General features: G+C 36.6%; 3 protein-coding genes and 1 pseudogene across 3 annotated transcripts; 1 reads left to right on the plus strand and 3 right to left on the minus strand.

The window, feature by feature from the left end:
• Positions 1–1369: 1369 nt before the first annotated feature.
• On the minus strand, positions 1370–4176 carry LOC148173071 (alpha-amylase-like; annotated as a pseudogene).
• A 374-nt stretch (positions 4177–4550) lies between these two features.
• Positions 4551–6197, minus strand: LOC148173072 (alpha-amylase-like). Its single transcript, XM_088039062.1, has 4 exons — positions 5997–6197; positions 5805–5950; positions 5551–5755; positions 4551–5504 (listed from the first exon to the last, which is right to left on the minus strand). Exons 1-4 carry the CDS (start codon positions 6165–6167, stop codon positions 4569–4571), a joined length of 1458 nt encoding a protein of 485 aa, XP_087895188.1. The 5' UTR covers positions 6168–6197; the 3' UTR covers positions 4551–4568.
• A 3004-nt stretch (positions 6198–9201) lies between these two features.
• Positions 9202–11401, plus strand: LOC148173073 (uncharacterized). Its single transcript, XM_088038930.1, has 3 exons — positions 9202–9554; positions 9770–9836; positions 9899–11401. The coding sequence occupies exons 1-3, from the start codon at positions 9534–9536 to the stop codon at positions 11320–11322; spliced, it is 1512 nt and encodes a 503-aa protein (XP_087895056.1). The 5' UTR covers positions 9202–9533; the 3' UTR covers positions 11323–11401.
• Positions 11402–11414: 13 nt separating this feature from the next.
• ChT (choline transporter) lies at positions 11415–14726 on the minus strand. Its single transcript, XM_088038929.1, has 5 exons — positions 14449–14726; positions 14233–14400; positions 13493–14185; positions 13124–13445; positions 11415–13074 (listed from the first exon to the last, which is right to left on the minus strand). The coding sequence occupies exons 2-5, from the start codon at positions 14396–14398 to the stop codon at positions 12486–12488; spliced, it is 1770 nt and encodes a 589-aa protein (XP_087895055.1). The 5' UTR covers positions 14399–14400; positions 14449–14726; the 3' UTR covers positions 11415–12485.
• Between the last annotated feature and the right edge of the window lie 7241 nt (positions 14727–21967).

The raw sequence follows: 21967 nt of genomic DNA on the forward strand, positions 1-21967 counted from the left end.
ACAGGAGAAGGTCAAGTACTAAATTGGTAAAAAAAAATTGCGTAAGTTAGTACACACGCAAAGGACTCAAGATAATGAACTTGGTGAGAAAAAAGTGTCAAAGGGCGTCAGAAATTCTTGCACCACTTTGGTTTTCGCGATAATTGCCTCTATTACTTGACAAGTTGGATTACTCCACACTATACAATAAGAAGATAAAATCAGAACTCTGTCGACATATGTGGTAACGTTATTAACAATAGATGTTAATTACAAGAAGAGCAACAGTTATATCACCAAGTTCAAGCTTTCGTTTAGTGCGGCACGCATAATTTCCCCCAAGTAATTTTCCGCTACACATTTAGAGCAAAAACTTCTTTGTTTATTGTAACGTTTTTGAATCATAACCGGATAAACGCCTAAAAGCATTGTGGTAATTAATAACCTTCAGCAGATTCGGATAATTCGGCAGAGAAAGATAATTGCGTTTTAAAGAGTACCGACTTTTAATTAATTAAAAAGTATTGCTTGAAATATATCGATGAGTCAGAGCAAAAGCAAAGCTTTGTCCTTAAATAATTGACATTTTTAAATTGATTTTACTGACAGGGTCTTAACGCGTTTCACCCAAATTTACGCTATAATTATAATGGGATTATAAATGTGGTCGCTGCCAATCATTACGAAAAATTGAGCTGCACTATATAATTTCGACGAAACGAATAGCTACGAGTTTTAATTATTTTGGTCATTAATATTGAGGGTCATTTAATGTTAAATTGAATGGAAATAGATTAGGAAGATTGCTCGCTCGTACGAAATGACTTTTTTTTATTATTTTATGTTTGGCTTCCTCTACGTAAACAGGAACTGCTTTGAAAAACCAATTTCCCTCATCTCTTCTACCATATTTCAAATTATTTAATAAAGTCTATTACAACTCTCTACGCTTCAGACGCTCCAATTTTTGCAACATTAGTGAATAAAATAGCTTCCCAACTTGGTTATTTTTTCAACGATAACGATAGAATTTGGGGATTTTACTTTTCAAAACTTGCTTATTAGATTTTATTATGTAGTATAGAATACAATACTTTTTATAAAATGAGCGCAAGAGACTTTAAAAATTTTGATAATTTAAAGTATACCCAACCAAAATTTGGAGTTTCAAAAAAAACTGTTGTGAATTACTTTCTAATTGGGCTGTAATTTCGAAATTTATGAAGGTTACTCCTCTAAACTTGGTTGTTTGATCTACAAAAATGCAAAATTTTTGAAAGAGCGAAACAGTTTTTAGAAATGCTTGTCTTTTAAAGAAACGGATATTTTTGAAAATTCTCGAATATAGCTTTGCGATTGAGTTGTTAATTGAACGTTAGTATTAAAACTTTGAAATTTTACTATTATAGACTTGCTTGTTAAACCTGATAAATTACAAAATTATAGAATAAGCAAAACAGATTTTCGAAATTTTTACAATTCAAATTATTGAAAACTATGAAGCCTTTGTCCCCGCGACAAAACGCAATCTGTTGGTCATCGTTCGTCCACCAGTTTGCAATGGTAGTTCCTGAGACTACGTTTCGGAATTCCACCATGCTGTAGATTTCACTCCATCGATGCTCGCAGATCCATCCATTGGTACAGGTGTCATCCTGGTTGAATCCTGGCGATTTTATATTCCCGTGGTCGTCAGCAGGAGGTCCTGAAAATTCTTTTAATTTTTTTACAATTCAATTAGTGAAAACTATGAAGCCTTTGTCCCCGCGACAAAACGCAATCTGTTGGTCATCGTTCGTCCACCAGTTTGCAATGGTAGTTCCTGAGACTACGTTTCGGAATTCCACCATGCTGTAGATTTCACTCCATCGATGCTCGCAGATCCATCCATTGGTACAGGTGTCATCCTGGTTGAATCCTGGCGATTTTATATTCCCGTGGTCGTCAGCAGGAGGTCCTGAAAATTCTTTTAATTTTTATTTAGAGTACGAGGAACCAACCTTGATCGAAGTTAGTGAAATCGTAGCTTGAAATTATCCTAGTGGTACCATAAGGATGCGCCAACATAAACGCAATCGCCATTTTGTACTGTTTTGCAGTTTTATAAGTCAAAGTGTGTCCATCCCGGTCACGCTGAGTGTCATGATTATCGATAAAAGCAACAGCATCGAGTCCTTTAATTAAGCCCCAGTCAGGACCCCAACTAACCAACCACTTCAGTTTGTCGTGTCCTCGGAACACGTTGCTCAAGGATTTTCCATACTTGAATTCCACTAACGCTCCTAAATTTACATAGTCCCTGTCTGGACAAAAAAGTTAATAAAACGTGGGCACCCGCTTGAAGTCCTACCCATGTTTGGCACCTCTTGATAGATAAAAGGTCTCGAATTTTCAGAGAAGGCAAATTTCGAGTTCAGGTTTTTCAGTCGAGAGTAAATTTCTTTGAGATTGGCGGGCCACATGTGTCTGGCAGCGTCGATCCTGAATCCTGCGACGCCTAAATCGATCAGATGGTTCATAAATTCTACTAATTTGTCTCGGACGTACTCTTTGCCCTGAAAGAAAATCGTTACCTCTTGGGAGGCTAGCATCAAAGTAGGAAGAATGTTTCAATTTATCGAAAACGCGAACTTATTGGGGATTTTTTTTTCCTGCAGCTGTATAAAGCGTACAATAATATGTACTTTTTTTAAATTGGAGACACATTTGGAGAAAAATATCGAATTATTATTGCCTGCTCGATAAAAAGATAAGGCACTCGTCTTAAAAATAAACAATTGTATTGTATTGATTTGTTATCATGCGAGGAAAATAAGTAATCGATAACTGACAAAGGTAATTTGATTATAAACATTGTTTTTACCGCTATAACCGCATTATGTCCATGTTAAATTGTTAGCAACTTCAATCATCATTAAACGAAGGGCTCGAGTTGTGCTAATTTGCGGGCCCTGTTATAAAGCTTTTAATGATCCCGCTGTTGCGTATTACCTCTGTGCCTTTTATTGCGGCCATAATAAACAAAGTTAGAATAAAATTGCAAAACAAAAAATACAGCGATTGACTTTTTTACTTCCATATTTTTCTTACCTGATCCAGATCTCTTAACCCGACGAGCTCGCAGTTCCTCGCATTTTCATTATTATCAAAGTTAGTTATTCAATACATACATACAATTTCCGTTAAAATCGTTCGACCCATATGGCACTCCTGGGAAATATTTGTTTGAGGCATTGCCCACGTTTCCAGCCGTACCAACACCATTTCCGGCCGACATGTGATTGATAACAGCATCGACATAAATTCTACGATCCGTCATTAAAATGTAATAAATGATAAGGCGTTTGATTATCATTACCTTACACCAACAGCGTTACATCGTTTCGTCATATTTTCAAAAGAGTTTTCGTTTCCAGATCTTGTAATCAATACGTAGCTCACAGGCTGATACCGTTCCCACCAAGGTCTCTTGTCAATTATTAAATTTTCGTTTGGAGGTGATACCTGGGGTAAAATTCAGAGATGAAAGAATATTGTTTTCACTACTACCTGGACTCCACCGTATCCTTTGTGTTGGAGGAAATTCTCGCATTCGTTGGCAATGTCGTCCCATTTCCACTCGAATAAATGGACGATCGTGTTTCTATCTTTGCGGAAATGTGGGGACTTGTAACACGGAGTTAAAAAGGGAAGAAGACAAAATGTTAACAATACTAGCAGATTTTTCATTGTAAGCACTCAGTTGACACAAAACCAAGAAACTGAGGCGTTTATCGCTCAGAGCTGACCTGTGGCTATCAAACGTGTTTTTGCGGGGTATTTTTGGACCACAAAAAAGTGGTTAAAATGTTTCTGCCAATTTTTAATTCATTCATATTTTGCGTGTTCACGGTTCATTTAACTTAAAATTGATGAAGAATGCGGCTAATAAACAGATAATTGCTAGTCACAATTCCATCTGAATAAATTTGCTGTACAAAGGACATTTGTATTTTTCATAAAACCGTGACGCGAGGGAACTTTTAAAAGCGTAGGCGCGAATAATTATTACCTTGCTTTAAAATGCGAAATAAACTTCCGTTAACTCATAAACGTCGATTGTTATTTTGAAATATTATAAATGTTAAATGTCTCAGACTTGTAAAATTTAAATTTTCTTGATTTTGGACGCATTTTAAAGCAACCGGACGATACTTGAAAAAAAAACAAAGCTGTGAACTGATTTATTTGACGACATATATTCTCTTGAAACTAAAAGATTCAATTTTTAGATTATCGAGTGAACAGAACACTCTTTATAATGTTTTTACCAACGATGTTATCAAGAACGATAAAGCAAATATCTTTAATCGCACTTTCAAATTGATTTTAGAGTCATAGGTCAAAATGTACAACCTTCGAAGTTTATTTATGACTAAAATATTAGTCAATAATTTTGTTTTTTTTAGGTTTAATTTACTTCTTTATTTACAGGACAAATCTGTGTACAAAATTAAAATCTTTCCGTTTTTTATTAACGTTTTTAGCCGGGAGACAAATTAAATACTCTTAATTAAAAAGAAACTAATTAGTCAATTTTTTATATTTATTTACAACTTGCTCATTAACTTAGCATTGACATGAATAGCGAGTACAGCATCATCTTCAGACTCAGAGAGGGAGATGTCAGCATGACCATCACCACCCACACTCACAGTTTTTCCAGTACAAGCCCCATTTTCCAAGTCTCCAGTAATAACATCACAGTATGTTCCCTCAGGAAGACCAGTGTTCAAATTTTGGTTGATATCTCCTCCGACTGTGAAAGCAACAAATCCTTTGTTTCCTCGACTGAAGGCAATTTGTTGGTTGCCATTACTCCACCAGTTCTCAATGGTCGTACCTTCAACGGCGTTTCTAAATCCAACCATGTTGAAAATTTGGCGCCAACGGTGCTCGCAGACATAACCATTTCCACAAGTGCCATCTTCATTGATGGTTGGAGAGGCTAAATTACCACTGCCGTCTTGTGGAGGACCTTGGTCATTGCTATCGAACGCGAAACTTGACATTACGCGTGTGGTTCCATAGGGATGAGCTAACATGAAAGCAATGGCGGCTTTGTATGGTTTGGGATTTTTATAAGTGAGGATTTGACTTCCTCCAGTTCTTTGGTTGTCGTGGTTGTCGATGAAAACGACAGCGCTGAGACCGTCGAGGAGGCCCCATTCAGGCCCCCAGTTTTCTAAATAGGCAAGTTGGTCTCCTCCTTGGAAAGCGTTGCCTAATTTCACACCATACAAGAATTCCAAGACGGCGCCGATGTCAGTGTACTCATTTTTGCTGATTGCTTCACCACCAAGATCTATAACTTCTTGATAAATGAATGGTTTGCCACCGCTTGAAATGTCTTTAAGACTGCCGAAAATGGCACCTAAATCAGCGGGCCACATGTGCTTAGCCGCGTCAACTCTAAAACCAGCGACTCCCAGGTCTACCAAATGGTTCATGTAGTCAATGATTTTACCTCTGACGTACTCAGAACCCTGTTAATTCAATATAGAGAAAAAAATCTTTTATTTTTGCGCTTACCTGATCAAGATCTGCAAGACCTTCAAGTTCACAATTTCTCACGTTGTTCGCATCTTGGTAATTGTTTATAGCGCAAGAAGCATGGAAATCGTTGGATCCAAACGCAACTCCTGGATAATTTTTGCCATCGCGATCTGCAGAGCTACCTGCAGTACCCGTTCCTGACATTCCAGTCATGTGGTTTATCACAGTGTCCACATAAATACTACAAAAATTTAGTAGAAATGGTAAAAAAACAAGTTTGGTAATATTACTGAACACCAGCGCTGTTGCACCGTTGTACCATATCAGCAAAAGCCGCCTCATCTCCGGATCTCGTATTAATAATATAACTCACAGGCTGGTAACGTTCCCACCATGGTCTTGGATCCACTATCAGATTTTCATTGGGTGGAGAAATCTTTCAAACAATGTTATAACAGAATTTGGGTTAAGAAAAATCTTACTTGGACTCCAGCGTAGCCTTTAGGCCCCAAAAATCGTTCACATTCATCGGCAATATCGCTCCATTTCCACTCAAACAAGTGGACGATGGTGTTTCTACCCTCAGCAAAGTTGGGGTTCTTCTGAGCGAACGCTCCAGAGAGACAGAGGCAAAAAATGGCGAGTGGAAACATAATTAGTTGACTACAATTCCAACTACTACTGCTTATACTTATAGTGAAAAAGCACAAACACTTGTGTCGAGTGTTTCCTAAATTATTTTGATCAAAATGTTGATAAAAATAGATAGACCAACGGAAAATCTTTAGCGGTTTTGTGAACTGATAGTGATAATGTAATTTGAGATATCGAAGTGAAGGGTCAGTTCTATTTCTGGCCTAAACTGGATGAATCTAGAACTATGAATAAATACAACAAGAAATGATTCTTTTCTGTTTAATTTGTAAATTTGACAGCTAAATAATTCCTATTGAACGTGCAGAAATGAGAACAATTTTTATGCCCGATTGCATTATAAAATGTAGTTTTTATTACACAATTTTATGACCATTGTATAGCATCTAATGGTTTAAACGATAAAAATAAAGTTAAATGGTTGACTTTGAGAGTTAAGTAACAAACTCACGAACTCAACAATCAAGAGAATTTTTCATATAAAATTTTGGTAATTCATACATGGTAGGTACGAACTAGACTCACGCATTTGGCTTATTATGCTGATTAATTTTTATAACCGATTCCTAACCTTAATAAAATCATTAATTACATTGTGTCACAAGGTTATGGTGCTCTAAAAACTGTTAAGTGTAATAGATAACCCACATTTTAATAAGACATTTGTGGTTAATCGCAAGTTCCTATTAACGTCTCAGTTAGACGTTATGCGCATGTTTTATTTTTAAATTAAGTAGCTTATGACATTGTAAGTTTTTGTTTTTAAAAACGAAAGACTTAACACTGCTCAAATATCATTTATTCAAAATTAGTTAAAAAAAATTGATTTTTGTGAGTGTAAAAATTTACATCAAAGTTCGCGGCTATGATCTGTAGATAAAATTTTTGTTTTTTATTTGTAATTCTTGTTTATTCTGATATATTTGAATATTATTAATTTATAAGCATAAAAACGTTAACATCTTAAATAAATTTAGAAAAATGCATGTTAACAATCAATTTTTCATGTTTCTTAAACCATGTTTCAAATTGACATAACATAAAATTGGTAAATGATAGGAAGATTTTGAAATAAAGATGTTGTTTGGTACTTTGTTTAGATGACTAAACACCAACTTTCAAGACAGGTATTAAAAATAATTTTATTTTGTCGCGCAGTGTTATTGTTATTAACTTATTACACACACTGAAAATCACCTTGATCTGACGTGTGGTGTGTGCAGTCAAACGTGCGTGATTTTTAAACACCTTCATACTTACAGAAACACAAATATACTTTCTTATTTCTGATCCTATAACTCTGTCTAAAAGCATCCTTCTTCAAGGTCCAGTTAGAATATTCAATAAATCATTGGACGAGATTGCGAAAGCTAATTGTATTTGAATTTGTCCTACAACTAAAAAGAAAAATGAATTAGTTTTTATAGCTCAGATGCCTTATTGAGAACACTATAAAATGTATTGTAATCCATTTCAAGAGTGAAATAGCAGTTTTATGAAATAATAATATTTGCTGACAATGAATGCACTGAAAGATCTGAAAGTCATGTTGTTGTCTAATCATCTCAAATTGAGAATGATAACAAAACTGAGAATATTTTTGAGGACAAGCAGTGCATGTACTAAATTGTTACGTAAACTTAAATCGATGAAGCATTCCGTGATTTACAAGACTTTTAAATCACGTTTCCTTCATAAATGAAGTCTGTCATTTAAAACAAACTGAGCACGCAAGAATGCTTTATTTTGTGTAAACCGCGCAATTAAAACAGTGCTTATTTACCCATTTTTGTGCGAAATGGATGAGAGAGTTGACAAGAAATAATTTATGACCTTATAAAATATTGTCAGTTCAGTCAAAGCGATAAATTAATTCGTATTATCACCTTCCGAATTGGAGCTCCATATCTCGATTTATGTAAAATGTAAATTAATCGCTTTATCCATTGTTAAAATTGGAATAATTTGAATTTATCAAAGTTGGAACGGCCTGAAAAAAATTTTACTTTACGAGTCGGAAAATTTTTACTTTCCTTGAGTTTATCTTAGCGTTTTATTAACATTAAGCCCACGTCTGAACGCACATTTAATTAACTAGTTACCTCGTTAAGTACCTCTATTGCGCCTCTTCTTAAAAATTAAATTAACTAAATTGTGGTTCACGGTTTTCGCCAATGAAAATTGCAATTATCAGTAATGAGATTCAATGTAATTTCATACATCCGTTTGCATCGTGTTAATGTCTGTAAATTTTAGACAAACATTACACAAGACTTTTAAAGTATTTATTAATATTATTGTTTAGGCAGTGACGAACCAATAATTACACTAAATTTCTTAAATGGTTACTTTTGGGGTTAAGGCTACAATTCATTGTTTTGTCTTCTTGAAATTGTGTTGACATTAAAAATCAATTATTGATACTCATCAATACATTTGAGAAATCGAAGATATTTTGTACTGGGAAAACAATCAACTGGATATCATATTCCTTATTGTCTGTTCCACCCAATTTATTACTTCCTTAAGTTTCTCATTTCCTTCCTAAAAGTCCCCAGGGAAAAGCAACTTTGTATCAAATATCTGTGATATTTACCTAGCAACGAGTACAATAATTTTACGGAGCGTTTTAATGACGACACTCTGTATGCAGTATTTCTCATTCCATGTTCCAAATTTGTAATGACTGTGCACGTAAATTTGTATCCACTTCACTTAATTTTAGACTAATCTAAAGTCATTTTGATTCAATGCATGTAATTTCGATTGAAAGAATGTCGCAAAACTCTTTCTTATCTAATAAAATGTATGCAAATTCGCTTGAAGGTACAATAAAAGGTACGTTGAAGCAACAGTGTCGTGGCCTAAAAAGAAAAACATTGAAATCAAAGTTCGACGTACCTAATTATCTTCGTTCCTCCGTTATGTCAATTGAGAGTTTTCTACTTAATTATTTCAGTTTCCAAATTTTTAGTGCATGAACAACCAAAAGATCGATTCTGGCTAAATTTAACACCGGTCTATTTCTCATCGATCCGACTCCTTCTGACAACTGAGTTTGCAAAATAATTGTGAATCGCATCGTGGGTAAGAATACATAACGCAAGTAACGTCAATGTTTGCACAAGACCTGTGTGTATTTTTATATCAAGGTCATAATAATCATCCCTCCAGTTTTTAGACAAGACAGTGCAAGGACTTCTTTTGGAACATCTCCCACACATATCAACGAAGATGTGAATACACTTTCACCCGCTGTAGTTGTGGGGATCTATAAATACCAGCAAACATCTTCATAAACCATCAACTTCGCTGAAGACATCCGTCCGTCGTTTACTATTTTGTGTGTGCAAGTGCGACCAAGCATGAATACATTTAAATTAGTGGTAAGCGTCTGTGAACGGATTATAATCGTCAGTGGATATTTTAATTTGATTTTGGTCGAAAGTGATTGAAAATTTACTAATTTGCGAAATGAGAGAATAATTACACACAATTTAAACTGATATCTCAATTACGAGGATTTTTTTCTAGATTTCATGTCAATAAAATTATTTTCGAGGTCTCGTACGAGTTTTAGTAACTGTTCTCTTCATTGCAGAGCTGCACACTTGCACTATGCTGTGTATTCAGCGGAACTTTAGGGGGACAGCTCACTAAGCGTGACGGTAAGCAAATCAGGTTAATTTAATTAGTTTTCATTTGCATATTAAATTTTTTTTTGCCTTAGCACCCTTGGCTGGAGGATATCCTTCTGGTGGTCCTGCCAAAAGTTACTTGCCTCCAGGCGGTGGGTCGCAACAACCCTCCGGTAGCTACGGTGCTCCTCAACAATCTCAAGGTTTCGGTGGTTCATCCTTCCAAAGTGCTCCATCAGGCTCTTACGGAGCTCCTTCTGGAGGTTTCGGTGGTGGCTCTTCATTCGGTGGTGGTGCTCCTTCTCAAAGCTACGGAGCTCCATCGTCTTTTGGTAAATCTGGTGGATTCGGTGGATCTTCCTCCGGATCATTCAGCGGAGGTAGAGGATCTGCTCCTTCTCAAAGTTACGGTGCCCCATCTGCTCCTTCTCAAAATTACGGAGCTCCCTCTGCTGGTAGATCTCAACCTCAAAGCAACTACTTGCCACCTTCAACAAGCTATGGAACTCCAGTAACTTCGTCTTTCAAGAGCTCGGGATCTTTCGGTGGTGCTTCATCTGGCCGTTCTTCCTTCGGTGGTGCTCCTTCTCAGTCGTACGGTGCTCCATCGCAAGGTCCTTCTCAGTCGTACGGTGCTCCTTCTCAAGGTCCTTCTCAGTCGTACGGTGCTCCATCTCAAGGTCCTTCTCAGTCGTACGGTGCTCCATCTCACGGTCGTAGCTCTGGCGGTGGTGCTCCATCTCAATCATACGGTGCTCCTTCTCAAGGTCGCTCTTCCTTCGGTGGCGGCGCTCCTTCTCAGTCATACGGTGCTCCATCTCAAGGTCGCTCTTCGTTCGGTGGCAGCGCTCCTTCTCAGTCATATGGTGCTCCATCTCAAGGTCCCTCTCAATCGTACGGTGCTCCATCTCGAGCTCCTTCCCAGTCCTACGGTGCCCCATCTCAAGGTCGTTCATCTTTCGGTGGTGCTCCTTCCCAATCTTACGGTGCCCCATCTCAAGCTCCTTCTCAGTCGTATGGTGCTCCATCTCAAGGTCGTTCATCTTTTGGTGGTGCTCCTTCCCAATCTTATGGTGCCCCATCTCAAGCTCCTTCTCAATCGTATGGTGCTCCATCTGGTGGATTCGGCGGTGGTTCCTCGTTCTCAAAACAACCATCCCAGTCATATGGAGCTCCCGCTGGCGGAAACGGTGGGAACGGTGGATACTCTTCTGGTAGACCGTCCCAAAGCTTCGGTGGTTCTTCTAGCTTCGGTGGTTCCTCCAGCTTTGGCAGTCAGCCTTCCCAGTCTTATGGTGCTCCTTCTCAGAGTTATGGCGCCCCTGGTCGTGGAGGACAAGGCGGTTTTGGAGGAGGAAACGGTGGACACGGGGGTAGTGGCGGACACGGAGGTTTCGGTGGAGGCAGAAGCCAACCTTCTCAAAGCTATGGTGCTCCTTCTGCTCCTTCTCAAAACTACGGAGCTCCATCTTCCGGAGGTCAATCATATGCTAGCAACGGCGGATACAGCTATTAAGAACTCGGTCCCTTTGTACATAACTAGCGTAATTAATTTATTAAGGAACGTGCAGTATTAGTACTAACCAGATTTTTATATAAATAAAATGCTTTTTTATTATTTCGAGTTTTATTGTACATTTTACAACAAGTTCTATTTTTTGACTAGCGGACTACGATTTATGTTATATACACTGAACATTCTGACTTAACGACAAAGGCTGTTATATATTTTAGTAACAGTCTATTTACTTATTGAGTATACACAACATACCAAATATAATTTTCTATAATTTATATTTCTATATATTACAGCAACAACAGTGGTCGTAACAGTTTGCTACAGTTTCAATGTACATTATCATGTGAGATATAACATTTACCACAAAACAAATAAATAGATTTTTGAGTACAACCGCAAATTGATTAATTTTATGAGAAACACAATTAAATAATTGAACGATGGATTATACACTCTGTCTCGCCGGAAACCAATCATCCTTTTTCGTAAAGAATCTGCTAAAACGGGTCTTGGTGGAATATTTTCTTATAGCTGAGCAAGATCTGAAGGATTGGTGGTTTTCGTTGAGACACCCTGTACCGTTATTGTTTAATTACATTGTCAGGATGATGTTTCAATTTTAATGGTAAGTCTTTTATCTCTGTCAAACAAAACACTTTTAATCATGAATAAATAATTTGCTAATTATTGTTCCATCACATTTAACACACCGACAAGATTAGAATTCGCAAAAAATGTACAATTAGAAATTACCAACATTTATGCAAAATATTTAGAATATGTAAATAAAATTTATTTATTATTCCAAACATGTCAACAAACGATAAACTTACTTACGGCTCAGTAAATACTGTTAGTTCTAATTATGTACATATATAAAATATTCCTAAAGAGTTACTTAAGGAGCAACAGTGATATGTATTGTTACGTGATAGGACTCAATTCCCCGATATGTATACGTTTCTTCCAAGTATCTCAACAAGTTCGATGTCACGACGTGAAATACATTTTCGTTGAAGACTAAATAAAAACAAATTAATAGATTACTCTTTAAGAAATAACATAACCGGCCAGCGGTAATATAATGGCTCTTTATACCTAAATAGCACCTACAAACTTCTAACACTTTAATGCGAACAGAAGACAAATGTTTATCCCAATCAAAGTGTCGTTTGTATATCCGGATTAGTTCCCGACCTGCCGCCTCCACTGCTAACTGAGCTTCTCAACTTTTCAATATCCGCAGGTAGAATATCATCATCGGCTTCTAAAGCTGGATTAATTCTTCCGTTTCTCTCATCTTTACCAACAAGGGTAGCCGCACCGTAGAGTTTACCCATAGCACCAGAGGCCATAACGGACATTTGTTCACCTTCTTCAAGTGGTTCTCCAACTCTCTGAACATCTTCAGGGATGTTAACAACGCAGTGAAAAATATCGTACCCTGGTGCAAGTCTTCCAGTCTCGAAAACCCATTTTGTCCACCAAGAGACACCGACCAAAGTAATTAAAGATAAAATCATCGCTAAAGTTCTAAACGGAAAAAGTTGGCGTTGGTTTTCTTCGTCCCATCCTGGGAAGTGGATGAGGGCATTTAGTCCCATTTGAGGCTCACCACCTGACAGGCGAACTAAGAAAGCTATGATGTAGGCTGCAAGACTACCGTATGTGTTACAATGGTTCTTGAAGTGGACCACCATTAGCAACTGAGGAAAAAGAATGACGTAAACCAAGTCGGAACACATGGACCTGGAAGGATGTTAGTTAAAAATAAGTTTAAATGTTAGTGGCGGAGTACCATAAACCATAAATGGAAGGAATACATAGAGCCATGATTGTTGCTAGGACTCCTACAACTAGGATGGAGACACGCATCACCCAGATAATTTCCATTTCAGACGCCTTTTGTCGGAAGATTAGCTTATACACGTTTCTTGCAAACATAGAGCTTGCTGAAAGCACACTCGAATCTGCTGAAGACATCACGGCTGCAGAAACTGCACCCAAACCGAAAAACGAAACGAAATCAGGAGTTAAGAATTGAAGGACCATTGGTAAGATCATGCTGCTTTCGTCGGGGGTCAGAGGGTACGGGCCTTTGTAGCCAGTTTCGTTCCATGCTAAAAGAAGTTATGTTAAAATAATTTAAAAGAGAGTGGTAAAGTACCGGTGGATTTGGCTATTGCTCCGATGAGCACCGGTGGTATTGCCATGAGGATGCAACCAAAAGCGGCGACGTATGATAGGAGCTGCGCCCGTGAAGCGGATTTACTCGAAAGAACCCTTTGGAAGTACACTTGCCAAGGAATTCCTCCGAATACGAGCAGCAAACCGTAGTCGATGTAGTAGAAGTATTCATCGCTTTTGAGTTCGCCCATCCAGTCGACTTCCATTGATGATAAGGGAGCCACGTGCTCGTTAGTCCACGCGAATGGAATGCACATCCAAAGTCCGATAAATATGCAAAAGAGCTGGATAACGTCGGTGTAGGCTACTGAGTATAATCCCCCGAAAAGAGTATAGAAAACAGCAACACATGCGCTGAAAATTACGCTCGTTCTGTGATCCATGTCAATGATGACGCTCAACGTAGCACCCAAAGCTGCTAAGATTCCAGCAGCCCAGAAGACTTCTCCGCAAAGAGCGGGGAGAAATAACAGTCCCCCCATTCTCTCCCCGAAGGAATCTTGCAGAGGGTCTAACATAGTGATGTAACCCTGTTGGCGCATCTTATTGGCGAAGAAAATACCCCCAAAAACTAAACTAAGTGCGTAACCAAAAGGTGCCTGGCACCAAACAAGCCCAGTGGTGTATATGATTTCAGCAGTACCATTAATGTACCCTCCACCCACCCACGTAGCTAGAAAGGTCTAGGTTAATGAAAGCAAAAAAGAGATGATCAAGTACCTGTCATGGTAAAAATACCAACAAACAAGCCGATGTTGCGTCCAGCCAGCATAACCTCTTCTTCCGAATCGTTCCCTGATTCCTTTTTCCGGCCCGCCCATATTCCCACACCCAAAATTAGGACGTAAAAAATGATAATCGAAATGACCCCCGCTATGTTAATCATGGCTGCAAAGAAAAGCAGCAGTGCACGAAGTCGCAAGAAAGAAACTTTACCTGGTTAGCTCGTTTCCGTAGGCAAAGAAGTTAGCAAAAAACGTATACTTCTTCAATGAAAATTCCTGTCGATGATGAGTGTCATAGGTGAGTTTTTCACGAGACAACAGTCACCCCAACGCAGCGAAGTTTTTTGAGAGGGACTGTTTCGTGTTCTAAACGCTAGCCCGCACATGGGCGCTTGTTAACTTCATCAAAGCCACACGCACCACAGACACCCCAAAGACATACAATTTTGACGCGCTCACGGCTACGACTGTCCTGGTCCACACTAGGTATTGATCCTCCGTGACGTCAACGGCGACGCCGTCCCATTGGATGGAACTTACCCCGCTGCCTTCGCCGAAGAGTTGGCGCAGCTGCCCCATTGGAGTTGGTGAACGAAACCCACCCTGCCACCCACGAACCACTAAGGTCAGCCGAAAGGACAACAATCGTTCAATACTATCTCATGGAATTTAGGGGCTGTTCGTTTTATCGATTATTTCGCTCGGAAAACGACCTCATTAATTTTTCGGGTTTATAGTGGATTTTAATGGGAATGTTTGCTTATTTTAAGAGGGGTTAGTTTGGCGGGTCAAAGGGCTCTTTGTACGCATGATTTAAGTTAATTTATTAGGGGAAAGTTAAGAGCCCGATTGAATTATGTAATCGGGGTCTTTTCTATATTTGGTGGAAAAAAAACCTCAATCGATAAAAATAGGTTTACTCGGAAAGACAAATGACTCACATTATCAACTAATTGAGCTCTGGAATTTTCCAAATAAATTATATTTATTTACAATCGTGACAAAAAATTCAGAGTATACGACCTACTCGTGTCTTCACCAAATTTCTCTCAAATTTCTGATCACATCTCACGATAAATCACTCGAAAATTCGATTAAAATAATCAAATTTCGACTAATTACATTTTCCAAGGTCCCGAATCTGAATACAAACAAACTTCTTCTCTTCAAACGGGGCCTTTCACCTTTTTTCGATTTTCGCAATTAAACCATCAAGGAAGTGGAATCATCTCGAATGGGCAATAATTAGTTGTCTAACGTAACAAAAACGTGCTTTCCATTTCTAACCAAGTTTTATGTAAATCTGTCAACGCAACGACGAAACGTGTAGTTCAGCATGATGCTTTTATCACGCACAGTTCATAAATTACAAAATAAAATGAATGAAGGTGTGCAGAGGATCAATAAGTTCCATAGCCGGCCTGCAAAGTTAAAAATAACGTTTTTGGTTTGAAAAAGTGGGTGAAGGGTGTGAGAAATTTATAGCACAATTAAATAATGTGTAAAAGTGTCGGTCTTATATGAGGAAATTGCAGATAAAATTAATATTTTGAGTGGATTATATCTCTGTTTTTATAGCTGTAATATGAATAATGGAAAATTTATTTCAGTTATAAAAACAAGGAAATTTTCATTAAAACCAAGGGTAGGTACGAGAAATTAACTTTTGTTAAATGCAAATTAGTTTTATTATTTGCATGGTAACAGTCATTATGATTTGTTACACGTTGCATACAAAATAACGTTGCAACAGTGTTGGATGTTTCTATTTATAGGAAATGTTGGGGCATGTTAATATTTTGATTTCCAATTTTATTTTACTGACTTTTGCTTTTATGATTCTATTTTCATGAGGTTAAATGTCTAAATATTGAATTTAAACGTGAAATAGTAGAAAGAAGAACAAATCCAACAAAAAATCTCATTATTTAAGAATATTTTGGAAGATCTGAAATGAAATCCAAACTGAAGAAAAACAGAAAAAAACTCGAGATATTAAGAAACTGAATAATATAATGGGGAACATGAAAATTAAAGAATCTGATCAATTCTTTTTTTTTGATCAAAAAAAAATTCAAGACGAAACGATTTTGAAGAAATAAATTAATTGTGTTGATTGCTGAAGAGGAAAATGTGTTAAAACAACTTTTATTTAGAAATTAAGCTTTCAAAGTACAAGTTAATATTATTTAAAGTTTTAGTCATATTTGAATAGAAGTTACTAATCTTGATAAGATTTGATAATCGCTGTAAATCGTATATTAAAAACAGTTTTATAAAACACGAGCTTAGTTTTCAGCACGAGTGCAACAAATAGTGATATAGTAATATTTTACGCATCAGGTGAGGTTTGGACAACATATTATGCGCATCTATTTCGCACGAGTAAAGTACAAGACTTTTTCTACAATTGCAGCAAAAAGGTAAATTTAACGACAAATACTTCAAATGACAGTTCAAATAACTATTTTAAAACTGGCATTTGACAGAATTTTTGCACTGTTTTGAGGTGCGGATTCAATCATAAAAATCACGCAGTCAACGGTAAGAATTTGAGAAACCGGCGCGAATACGTGTGAAATATAACAAAACGTGATAAATCATATTTAAAAACGATTGCTTTCTTACAAATTTAATTTCTGTCAAAGTGACATACTTTTACGCACTCTTAAGTCATTTGTACGCACTTATGTCACTTTTACGCATTTCTATCTAAAGGAACGTTATTTTGAAATTAAAGAGACAATTAAAATGCCAACTTTACATATATGTATAACGCTTGTAAAAGAAATTCTTTGTTTACGAAGCTATTAACGCATTTGAGGTAGTAGTGGTCCATTAATGCATTCAAAAAAGTGATAGCTTTGTTAGAACAATAAATTAAAACATTAAAAAAAACGCAAGTCAGGAAAAAGATCATAGAAAACTCGTTTCTTTCTGATTCGGTGCTTGAAGAGTTCCATTTTAGCAGTGTTTTTCAATTGTTTCCGATGCTTTATAAAACCCCTTAAAGCACTGTTTTGCAAGTTGGCACCTACTCCTGTCAGCTGCTTGCCAAAACATGAGATTAATCCAATAATAAACGTAATTTAATGACAGATGACACTTGAATGACTACTAACTCAACCGTTCTAGGAAAATGTTTCTAAATGGAAACTTTTCCTAAAGAAACTTTAAAATAATGCCCCAATAGAAAAAATAGTATAAAACACACGTTTCATAAAACAGATTGGCGCTCTTGTGTTTTGAAAGTTCGCCTAGTGGCTCATTATGTTGCAAAGTTCCAAAAAATTTAGAAAATTTGATGAATACAAAATGTTAAAAAACGCAAAATGTGTAGATAGGTATACAAAAATCTAAGAACTGTACAAAATACAATAATTCTCAAAGGCTATAGAGGTATAAAAATTGTGTAAATAAGAGCCTCAAATGGTTTAAAAAAAGTACCAATACGAAACATCAGATTACAGAACTAAGTATATGATTCTTAGAACGAAACGACTGACTCATGGTTCATGGTACTCTCACTGCCGAGCCATTCATAAAAACACTACCATGGTTAACATCACATCCAGGACAAGTAGTGAATTTATTAAATTCTGAAGCAATATTTACGTTCGAAACGCATGGCTGCACAACCAACACTCGAACAAAAAACGTTAATAAAATAAATTAAATAATTTAATAGCAGAACAAAGCAGATTAAAAAACCTTTGTCTTTGTCAATTAAAGTCACCTACTTTGTCCTAAAACAAACCATCATAAAAAGAAACTAGACAATATAGAAGAACAAAACGAATTCTTGCGGCTTTTGTGAAAGCCATGGGAGAAATTAACTTAAAAAAATAGAATTTTATTATATCATTAGCTGTTTTTTGTTTTAACTGTTTTTTACCACTTTCTTTGATTTCCTTATCCGGGCTTCGCTTTTAACTGCTTTCTAGGAAGACCTTGCGACCTCTCGCAACAAATTTATTTTGTTACCTCTAACCAATACTTTTCAAGTAATTAAAATTGTTATCGCACTCTTAATATTAGTAGTGAACTTAAATTGCGAAGAAAGAAAGTGAAAATCGGAAGTAACGCACATCTGCTAAATAAATAAACCATAAAACGTAACACCAGTCTAATATTTAAATTTCGGCTGGTGTGAAATCGCAATTTATACGTGACCAATCAATGGCTCTACCAACAAAAAAAATCCAGTTTTAACCCTGTTCTTTTCCTTCAATAATTTTTATAATATGTGAAATTCTGGGTAAAAATCGCCTAAATCGGCTCTATAAATCAAAGATGGAATCGGATTCGCGTTTAATGGTTTTCCCCCATCTTCGAACTTTTTGGGAATGGCAGTGTTAAAGTTAAGCCGTTTGAAAGTTGAACATTCGTCAAGTGACCTTTTTGTGAACTTTGTTGGTCTGCGATCGAAGTGCCGATGGGCGGAGTTCAGCAGGAAAGGGCGGATCCAGCAGGAGGCGGTTAAACGGGTGTGACTTCCAGCAGGATCAATACCTGGCCCAAACTTTGTGTTATTTTTACAGGTAGTTAATAAGTTCGGACATTGTTGTTTCTTTTCAGTTACAACATCTAGAATATTCGTTTGTGTTCGTTTTGGTATTGTAAAATACGATAATTTCAGTATAGTTAATTTCAGCTTGAATTGTATTCCATGTTTTGTTGTTTAAGAAAAATTAATTATATTTTGGACAGACACGGCTGTTTGTATGTAGGATTTAATAAATTACATCATAAAAATGATGTAGGAAAATTGTAATGGGTTTTTCACGTGCTCGTGGGCACAGGTTCAAGTAGCATCAGTACAATCTGGGTTTGTTCACATAATAGAAGCAGGGCACGTCATTTCAAAGTGGATAAGAGATTTTACAACTACAACTGAAGTTAAGATGAAGGAGATATGATCTGCCACTTGCTGAAAAGTAAGCACTTAACTAGCTGCGAGAGATTTATTAAATTTTATTTTCATTTTCGAAATAATAAAAATGAAAAAATATTCAGTAAGCTTGTTTGTTTCCATCCACTTTTGAGTTTACAAATTAACTTGACCAAATAAATCAATTAATTTTGTTTGTGGAATGCAGAGTAATAAATGAATGTAAGCAAAATAAACAAACTTGTCACAACAAAGCTTTGTTTTGTTTAATGATGACCAACAATAAGTAATAATAATAATTGTCCGTTATCGATGCAGACTATAAATTTTGACAATAAAAAAAGGAAAAACATTTTAAAAATAATCCAATAAATTCAAAACAGAGCCACAAAAGGTTGAAGATTTCAATATACCATCTCTTGTTGTCCCAAGGACACTTGTCTCACTTTGATATCCTCCTTGACTGTCCTTGGAATAAGGACTCTTCTACGTACTATATGCACCCTCATGAAATCCTGCAAGGTTAACCACTCATCAGGTAGTCTTAATCTCGTTCAATGACTCAGTCAAACAATTCCTGCATCAAACAAACTCGTTTATTTCCGAAACATCCAACGACAACTTCATTTTGATTATTTTTCTCCAGAAAATTACATTGCACACATGCCAGTAATTCAAAAAGTAATTTCAGCTACAATTTTCCTGCCATATCCAGGAGCGTACAAGCTCCCCTAAAATATCCAGCAGTCATCAAACAACACGTTTGTACTTCCTCTGAACATTTCCTCCTGTTGGAGTCAACGACGGTGGAATCGCTGTATTTTTACCTTGGGCTTTACTCGAAAGTCTGAATCGGGGGGTTGCGTGATCGAAAATTCAAATGAACCTCTGGTGTAGCCCCGGGCTTCTGTGTCCGGAACAGGCGCTGTGGTTGTCGCAAGGGGAAAGCTTTATCGGGGTTGATGGTGAACGATGCATACAAACGATGCTAAATGCTAGTTATAGATTGTAAATGTAATTAAAGAGATTATTTGAGCGATTGGGTCTTGAGTTATCTCAAAAATTAGATTGAAGCATAATCGTTTTTGCATTGATGGGGTTGTGGAGAAAACGGAAATGAAACTATTTGTTAGACAATTTGTTCCTAAATTAAATCGGCGCATCCACCAATTTTAATCTAATCGTATTTTTTGAGATTTGTATCAAAATAAGTATAGAGCCATCATTTAAGAGATGAAAGTTAATAGAGCATTAGCTCGATGTAACTCTCATCCTACTTAACCCGACGAGAATAAGGAAATGCATTAAAAGTAACGAGAACGTATTTGTAAATAACACTTGATTGTCTAGTTCATTACAAAATACTTCTGAGAATAGCGCAAAAATAATTTATCACAATAATTGAGCACAGTTATACTTTCGATTACGCAGTTTAATTACAAGTTGAATAATCTGTAATTATCGCAGTACATAGAGACTATTGTCTTATAATGAACAAATTCTAATAAGTGACGACACCACCAGTTAAAAAAACAATGAAACTAAAGAGAAAATAATTTGCATACGTTGGGAAGCAACTTTTTCATTAAAAAACTTATCATTTTCTGGGCACGAGCACAGATGGTCACGCTTTGATGAACTTTAAACAAAAGTGAGAACAAAAGTAAAAGATGCGTCAGTAAAAATGATGATAACTTTGCATGATTCTCTTTACAACGTCTGTTCTTTTAATACACCGTAAAACTCACTCGAAATTTATGAGCAGTACGAAACGTGATGTAATCTTAAAACACCAAAACTTTGTCCTTTGTGGCCTAATGCATCACAACTTCTTAATTCTTCGAAATTAGATTACGTAGTAATGAAAAGATGACGTCACGGCATGTGAAAATGGGAATTAGGTATTATCTTCATGACAGACGCTGCCAAAGGTCGACATGTTCAACATGAGGGTGGCAGAGAAATCAAATATTCATGTTGGAACGGCTGGCGCTGTATCGACCAGGCGAACTTCCAACCCTCTCCTCACCTGTTTGGTTAGGTATGAGCTTCGAAGTGCTCGTTATATGGACCATTGATTCGTTTTGGTACTCCAAGCATGTTTTTATAAATATTGATTGCATAGACTGTATTAACTGGTAGCCTGCTGGTAGTGGATAAATTGTGGTCTGCCGGGAATTAAAATTCATTATGTTGGATCTACCCACTTGCAAAAAATTAGGCAAATTGCCAATTTTACAGTGGCTGCTGACAAAAACCAGACTTGTTTTAAAACAAATCATTTAAAAAGCGTCCATTGTTTGGTACTAAACCTCTAGCACAGTTCTAATTTTGCCTTTGATTTGAATAAAATTCGCGAATTATTAACGAAAATGTAAAATAAAAACTCATCCTAATAATTTATTGAAAAGCGTACCAAAATAAACGAATGAATAAGACATTTTTAAAGTGCTGTCCTGGCGCATCCACCATTTTCAACGGTTTCTCTTGATACGAAATTAGTTCTTGCAGGGAACAGGTAAATCAGATTACTTAAAATCTCGTCTGTTAACTACATTATGCCACATAAAATACGCGCCGATGACTCCTAAATACCTGAAAATCTTTGAAAGTGGGGTTATTTTCACATCAGCGATTGTTTTACGTGATAAGATTACACTAAACTTAGGTTATCCACTTAAAATAACGAGCGAGTGCCAGGACTAGAATATGTAAGTTATTGGTACAAGAATAGCGCTTTGGAAAATTTGATGTTCTTGTAATATTCTTGATTTTTGTAAATATGTAACTGGAGATTTGGTTTAGTAGGTAGAATTAACAGAAACAAAATTATGTTGAT

Source organism: Gnatocerus cornutus, chromosome 6, assembly GCF_029298725.1.
Source record: "Gnatocerus cornutus isolate USDA-ARS CGAHR chromosome 6, icGnaCorn1.1, whole genome shotgun sequence".
Classification (NCBI taxonomy): Eukaryota; Metazoa; Arthropoda; class Insecta; order Coleoptera; family Tenebrionidae; genus Gnatocerus; species Gnatocerus cornutus.